The sequence below is a fragment of the Tachyglossus aculeatus genome, chromosome 5 (genome assembly GCF_015852505.1).
Source record: "Tachyglossus aculeatus isolate mTacAcu1 chromosome 5, mTacAcu1.pri, whole genome shotgun sequence".
NCBI lineage: Eukaryota > Metazoa > Chordata > Mammalia > Monotremata > Tachyglossidae > Tachyglossus > Tachyglossus aculeatus.
Window position 1 is genome coordinate 78,807,882 of NC_052070.1, and position 7,579 is coordinate 78,815,460.

At 39.6% G+C, this 7,579-nt stretch overlaps 1 protein-coding gene across 1 annotated transcript; it reads left to right on the forward strand.

The window, feature by feature from the left end:
- The first annotated feature begins 346 nt into the window (after positions 1-346).
- Positions 347-6,377, forward strand: CHRNA6 (cholinergic receptor nicotinic alpha 6 subunit). The gene is made up of 5 exons (XM_038746786.1): positions 347-478; positions 1,185-1,229; positions 3,843-3,952; positions 4,053-5,031; positions 5,923-6,377. The coding sequence occupies exons 2-5, from the start codon at positions 1,203-1,205 to the stop codon at positions 6,046-6,048; spliced, it is 1,242 nt and encodes a 413-aa protein (XP_038602714.1). The 5' UTR covers positions 347-478; positions 1,185-1,202; the 3' UTR covers positions 6,049-6,377.
- The last annotated feature ends 1,202 nt before the right edge of the window (positions 6,378-7,579 follow it).

A 7,579-nucleotide genomic window follows, 5' to 3' on the forward strand; every position in this document is an offset into this window, starting at 1 on the left:
CATATTTCATTTCAACATGGCTTAATTTTTTTATCCTTCCATTTTGTACACATGCAATATTTCTGAAAGTGGTTGGCATTATCTGTAGCAAACTTTATTTACTGATGATGTATTCGCAACACAAGCATTTGAGGATATTTCCCATTTAAATGCAAACATTTCACTTTTAAATTGTCCGTTATCCTCAAGTTTTTTTTTTTTATTACTGCCTTAAACTGAGCCATTAATCGCAACGCAGGTTTGGAAGTAGAAATTCTTTATGGTAACAATCTGAAGCATTTTCTCTTCTTTTAGTCTGTGCCTTAACACTTGTGCTTTGTTCACTTTGGCTAAAACAGGCTGTGCGGTATGTGAGCCAGAAGAACGCCTTTTTCACAAATTGTTTTCTCATTACAACCGGTTCATAAGACCTGTGGAAAATGTGTCTGATCCTGTCACGGTACATTTTGAAGTGGCAATTACGCAGCTTGCCAATGTGGTAAGATTTGCCCCTTTACAGTTTGTATGTCTTGAACTGCCGCGAATTACGAGCTCAGAGCAATTTTCGAACAGCAAACAACCACAGCCTTTGGCTCACCGACTTCCTCGCCAAGTTGCTCCTCTTTCCTAGCTTTTTACATCCCTCAGCAGAAACTCCTTTAAGAAGGGAAATTACCATATTCAGCTTCTTCCAGAATAAGGGCGGGAGATAGGGATATTTAGATTTTGCTTGCATCTCCCCTAGACTGTAAGCTCCCTGTGGGCCGGGAATGTGTCTAATAACTTTGTATTGTACTTTCCCAAGCACTTAGCACACTTAAGTAAGCACTCAAAAATACCATTCATGCCGATGATGATCCATTCTGACTTTCTGTTGTTGTGGGAAACGGGGAATGGAATTCTTCTGGTCCAAACGGGCCGTCGTCCGACCCTTTTCGTATTTTGCTTCAACTCAGGCTGACCATGAAAGGAGAGTCAGTGGTCAATATTGAGCCATAATGTCTTTGGCCTCAAAGCCACTAGCCTAGTTTATTGCATAGGTGGAATTGCAGATGAGAGCAGGTCAAAGGAAGACTGTTTAAGAGGTGGATTTCTAAGGAATAGGCAGGTGAATAACTTGGTTTAGATCCTTGTTTTAACCCCAGGCTCCTTTGAAAAGCAAAAGTGAGAGAATCCTAGGGTTATATTTCTTTCATTTTTTCTAGGATGAAGTGAATCAGATTATGGAGACCAATTTGTGGCTGCGTCATGTAAGTTTCAACCTCATGCGTCTGTTGGTCCCAATATAGTACTGGGATTGTCACATTTGAGGGATAAACTTTCCCTCCTCAAAGCGCTTACTGTGTATCAAGAACTGTACTAAATGATGGAGTAGATACAAGGTAACCAGGTCCCACATGGGGCTAACGGCGTAAGTAGGAGGGCAAAAAGGTATGGACTCCCCATTTTGCAGATGAAGGAACTGAGGCACAGAGAAGTTAAATGACTTGCCCAAGGACACACAGCAGGTAAGTGTTGGAGCCGGATTAGAACTCAGATCCTCTGACTCTCAGGCCTGTTCTCTTTCCAGTGGGCCGTGCTGCTTCCCTTTCACTGCTTGATATCCCTGTCAGGATTATACCATCAGCGTTAATTTTTCAATTTTTCAATCAGATTTCTCTTTCCTACTTATCCACTCTCTTTTCCAATTACACCCCAGCTCTCACTCTTCATTCCTCCGTGTCCCAGGCACTGTACTAAGCACTGGGGTGGATACAGGCCTGTCCCACATGGGGCTCACAATCTCAATCCCCAATTTACAGAGGTAACTGAGGTCCATTCATTCAATCATATTTACTGAGCGCTTACTGTGTGCAGAGCACTGTACTAAGGTCCAGAGAAGTCAAGTGACTTACCCAAGGTCACAGAGCAGACAAGTGGTGGAGCTGGGATAAGAACCCATGACCTTATGACTCCAAGGCCTGTCCAAGCGCTTAGTACAGTGCTCTGCACACAGTGAGCGCTCAATAAATACAATTGATTGATTGATTGGCTCATTCATTCATTCAATCATGTTTGTTGAGCGCTTACCTGTGTGCAGAGCACTGGACTAGGCGCTTGGGAAGTGCGAGTTGTCAAGATATGGAGACGGTCCCTACCCAACGGTGGGCTCACAGTCTGGAAGGGGGAGACAGAGAACAAAACAAAACATATTAACAAAATTAAATAAATAGAATAAATATGTACAAATAAAATAAATAAATAAATAGAGTCGTGGCAGATGAAGTAAGGCCTGAAACCCATCCATCAGGAAGCGACAAGCTACGCTTTCTCCATTTCTATCAAACCACGAAGGTGAGTGACTATTTACTGTTTGTTCATATTTATTACTCTACTTATGTATTTATTTAACTTGTACATAATTCTATTTATTTATTTTATTTTGTTAATATGTTTGGTTTTGTTCTCTGTCTCCCCCTTCTAGACTGTGAGCCCACTGTTGGGTAGGGACTGTCTCTATATGTTGCCAACTTGGACTCCCCAAGCGCTTAGTCCGGTGCTCTGCGCACAGTAAGCGCTCAATAAATACGATTGATGATTGATGATGATGATATTAACAAAATTAAATAAATAGAATAAATATGTACAAATAAAATAAATAAATAAATAGAGTCGTGGCAGATGTAGTAAGGACTGAAACCCATCCATCAGGAAGCGACAAGCTACGCTTTCTCCATTTCTATCAAACCGCGAAGGTGAGTGACTGTTTACTGTTTGTACATATTTATTACTCTATTTATGTATTTGTTTTACCCGTACATATCTATTCTATTTATTTATTTTATTTTGTTAATATATTGGTTTTGTTCTCTGTCTCCCCCTTCTAGACTGTGAGCCCACTGTTGGGTAGGGACTGTCTCTATATGTTGCCAACTTGGACTTCCCAAGCGCTTAGTCCAGTGCTCTGCGCACAGTAAGCGCTCAATAAATACGAATGATGATTGATGATGATGATATTAACAAAATTAAATAAATAGGATAAATATGTACAAATAAAATAAATAAATAAATAAATAGAGTCGTGGCAGATGTAGTAAGGCCTGAAACCCATCCATCAGGAAGCGACAAGCTACGCTTTCTCCATTTCTATCAAACCGTGAAGGTGAGTGACTATTTACTGTTTGTACATATTTATTACTCTATTTATGTATTTATTTAACCTGTACATATCTATTCTATTTATTTATTTTATTAATATGTTTGGTTTTGTTCTCTGTCTCCCCCTTCTAGACTGTGAGCCCACTGTTGGGTAAGGACTGTCTCTATATGTTGCCAACTTGGACTTCCCAAGCGCTTAGTCCAGTGCTCTGCACACAGTAAGCGCTCAATAAATACAATTGATTGATTGTAAATGCTCAATAAATACAATTGATTGATTGATTGATTGATTGATTGATAGGGAAGGTGGCAGTCCTAGACCAGAGGAACAGTGTGAGCAAACATCAGAGTTAGGAAAGGTGAGAGGGAGGTATATTTAAAAGGTTGGTTTGGGAGGAGCAAAGAGTGTGAGCTGGAGCGTACTGGGTGAAGAGAGCAGATAGGTGAGATGGCGTGAACTGGTGGAGAGTTTTGTAGCTTTTTGACTCCTTTAGCACCCAGTCCTGTCATTATGTGAGCCTCTAAAATTCTGGTCACCTTAACCAACAGTTTAGGAACTCTTTTCTAACCCAGACTATTTCAAACTCACCGACCATCCAGACTCAAATGAATCCAGATGATTTCATTCTCCTCTCAAAAGGAGGAATTATACATTCGCGGGAGGAAGATGTGAAAGGAGGGCTGTGAAAATAATTGGGGATTAAAGTGATGATTCTTTCTTTTAGATATGGAATGACTATAAATTGCGCTGGAATCCGGTGGAGTACGGTGGAATTGAATTTGTTCGAGTCCCCGCTGACAAAATTTGGAAACCCGATATTGTGCTGTATAACAAGTATGGATTTTTTCCCTTAATCCTAATCACATTTCTTTTAAAATGACTATTCAATTACTCATCTAGTACTGTTGTTAAAACTGCATTGTTTGTGTTTTAGTGCGGTTGGAGATTTTCAAGTGGAAGGCAAGACCAAAGCTCTTCTGAAATATGATGGGATGATAAGCTGGACTCCTCCTGCTATTTTTAAGAGTTCCTGTCCTATGGATATCACTTTTTTCCCCTTTGATCATCAAAATTGTTCTTTAAAATTTGGCTCCTGGACATATGATAAAGCAGAGATCGATCTTCTAATCATTGGCTCCAAAGTGGATATGAATGATTTTTGGGAAAATAGTGAATGGGAGATAGTTGATGCTTCTGGCTATAAGCATGACATAAAATACAACTGTTGTGAAGAGATTTATACAGATATAACTTATTCCTTTTACATTAGAAGGCTGCCCATGTTTTATACTATTAATTTGATCATTCCCTGTCTCTTCATTTCATTTCTAACTGTTTTGGTTTTTTACCTCCCTTCTGACTGTGGGGAAAAAGTAACCCTCTGCATTTCAGTTCTGCTCTCTTTGACTGTGTTTTTGTTGGTGATCACAGAAACAATTCCTTCCACCTCTCTGGTAATTCCACTGGTAGGGGAGTACCTGCTGTTCACAATGATATTTGTGACTCTGTCCATTGTGATAACCGTATTTGTGTTAAACATTCATTACCGAACTCCAACAACTCACACCATGCCTCAGTGGGTGAGAACTGTTTTTCTCAAGTTGCTGCCCAGAGTTTTGATGATGAGGAGACCTTTGGAAAAGAAGGGTGAAAGGTTTTCTGATAAAGACTCCGAAGGATTTGCCGGGAAATCTGCTAAATCGAAGTATGGAGAAAATGCTAAGTCAGTCAAAGAACATGGATGCTTCCACTGTAACCCGTCAAATGAAATCTTACCCAGCAAAAGAAGATTGAGCTATCAGTCTTTAAAGTGGATGACTGAGCTTTTACAGTATTCATCTGAAGTCACAGATGTGATTGATAGCGTTCAATTCATCGCAGAAAACATGAGGAATCAAAATGAAACAAAAGAGGTAGCGATTAACATTCCCGCCCAGAATTTAGAGATCTTAATTTACTGGTTCAGAACTGTCTGAGCGATGTTTAGAAAGGGTAAGTTGTTCAGGGGAAATTGTAGATGCGAGCCCAAAAGCGAACGCACACCAACGAAACAAAACGAAACACCAGTGCCAAAGGCATATGAACACACTTGGTGAAAAAAATGGTTCTTAGTGTCCTCTCACTAGTGGTTCACAGACTCCTTACTGAGAATCTTTCTCTCAAATTGTGTAAGGGGCAATGTGTGTATGTGGGGCTTCAATGTGGGTATTGTAAGAGTCAGGCAGGTGTGAGCTTGTTGTGGGCAGGGTATGTGTCTGTTGTTGCATTGTACTCTCTTGAGCACTTAGTACAGTGCTTTACACACAGCAAGTGCTCAATAAATATGATTGAATGGATAGGGGAAATTCAAAAGTGCTGCAGAGCCCAGAAAATCCACTCTTCATTCACTCCAAATTTTATCAGAAAGCACACTGCCAGGAGACTTCACCTTCAGTGATGTGAGATTTGAAAGGTTCCTTCTTGGGGAAAATTTTTGCACCCAAAAATGGAGTTTTAAATAAATCCTTACGATTCCTTTTTTGTCTCACACTATTGTTTCTTAAGTTTTTCAGCTGGATAAACACCGTAGCTCTTTCAACTCCAGGTACATGGGACTTCTTTTACCATTAACATGTGAGGAGATTTCTGGCATGACCTTGGTAAATAAACACTGAGAAACTGAAATGTCAGGGTAAATGAGGAGACTCCGGGGAAGAGTAATTTACTCACTTTGGAAAAGAAAGAAAATACAGAACATTTTCTAAATTGTTTTAAGCTCAGAACGTGGATAAGATGCATTGACTTAATTTTTCTTTGGATTTTAGGTGGAAGATGACTGGAAATATGTGGCCATGGTTGTTGACAGAGTGTTTCTTTGGGTGTTTATAATCATCTGTGTGTTTGGAACAGCAGGATTATTTCTCCAGCCACTAATTGGGAACACGGTATAATCTCAAACAAGAAAACGTGAATGAACTATCTTTTTCCAAAATATCAAGCCACTAGATTTTGTCAGTATTCCCTCCAGATGCATGGGGCGATCAAAATATCTGCTCAACAAGGGTTGATATTAGAAATAAGACAAAAATGGAAAAAAAACTTGCATATTCTCCCCTTGTGAATTTCTAGCTTCTGCTGCTTGTTGATATGTCACATTGCTTTTTGACCCCGACACTATCTTGCTCACCTGGTAGCTTGTGTTATACGGCAAAATCTTAATTTTGTATGTTTGTGACTCTTATTGAAGTGCTGGGTGTTTAGTGGATGAAGGACTAGGAACAAAAAGAGATTCAGGTGGTAGTAAATAGCTCCTAGAAAAAAATAAAACCTCTCTTAGTCTTTCCCAGCCCCTTCAGTATAGGGGCTATAGCTCTGAAGTAGCTAGGCAACACAAACGATGATGATGGTATTTGTTAAGGGCTGAGTATGTGGCAAGCACTCTACTAAGCCCTGGTGTAGAATGGGACACAGCCCCTGTCCTACATGAAGTTTATAATCTAAATGGGAGGGAGAACAGGTATTGAATTCCCATTTTGCAGATGAGGAAGCTGAGGCGCAAAGAAGTTAAGTGAACTGTCCAAGATCACACAACAGGCAAGTGGCAAAGTCAGAATTAGAACCCAGGGTCTCTGATTCCCAGGCCCCTGTTCTTTCTGTAGGCCACTACAAGCACTATTCATGCCTATTAATCAATCAATCGTGTTTATTGAGCACTTACTATGTGCAGAGCACTGTACTAAGCGCTTAAGAAAGCATAACTTTGCAACACTGAAATAGAGAAGCAGCTTGGCGTAATGGACAAAGCATGGGCCTGGGAATCAGAGAATCTGGGTTCTAATCCTGACTCTGCCACATGTCTGATGTGTGATCTTGGGCCAGTCATTTCACTTCTCTCTGCCTCTGTTACCTCATCTGTAAAATGGGGATGGAGGCTCTGAGCCCCATGAGGGACAGGGACTGTGTCCAATCTGATTTCATTCCCAGAGCTTAGTACAGTTCCTGGCACATAGTAAGTGCTTAACAAAAACTATTATTATTATTATTATTAATTGCACCTTACACTGTGTGTCTCCAAGTCCTTTCCAGATAAACAAATTAAACCTGAGATTTCACCTTGCTTAAAGTTTTCAATGCTTATTCTGCTGCTTTTCATAAAGTCAAAGAGAATAATTTTATTGGACACTAAGGGTTTTGGACTCAGTGTAACTCATCTTGAAAATAAACTTCATCTTCATTTGAGAAATTATCACTTGTACATATTGAAGGGATATATGTTTGTACATATTTATTACCCTATTTATTTATTTTACTTGTACATATCTATTCTATTTATTTTATTTTGTTAATATGTTTTGTTCTTTTGTCTGTCTTCCCCGGGGGGGAGACTCCCCCTCCTTCCTCTCCCCACAGCACCTGTATATATATTTGTATGTATATTTATTTATTTATTTTACTTGTACATATTTATTATATTTCTTTTAT

What these genes read in the sequence shown, in the direction of transcription:
- CHRNA6 (XM_038746786.1), top strand. Translation starts at nt 1,203, where the DNA reads ATGGAGACCAATTTGTGGCTGCGTCAT. An exon ending in CCAATTTGTGGCTGCGTCAT is followed by an intron (nt 1,230 to 3,842) that starts GTAAGTTTCAAC and finishes TCTTTCTTTTAG; the next exon opens with ATATGGAATGACTATAAATT. An exon ending in ATCAAAATGAAACAAAAGAG is followed by an intron (nt 5,032 to 5,922) that starts GTAGCGATTAAC and finishes TTTGGATTTTAG; the next exon opens with GTGGAAGATGACTGGAAATA.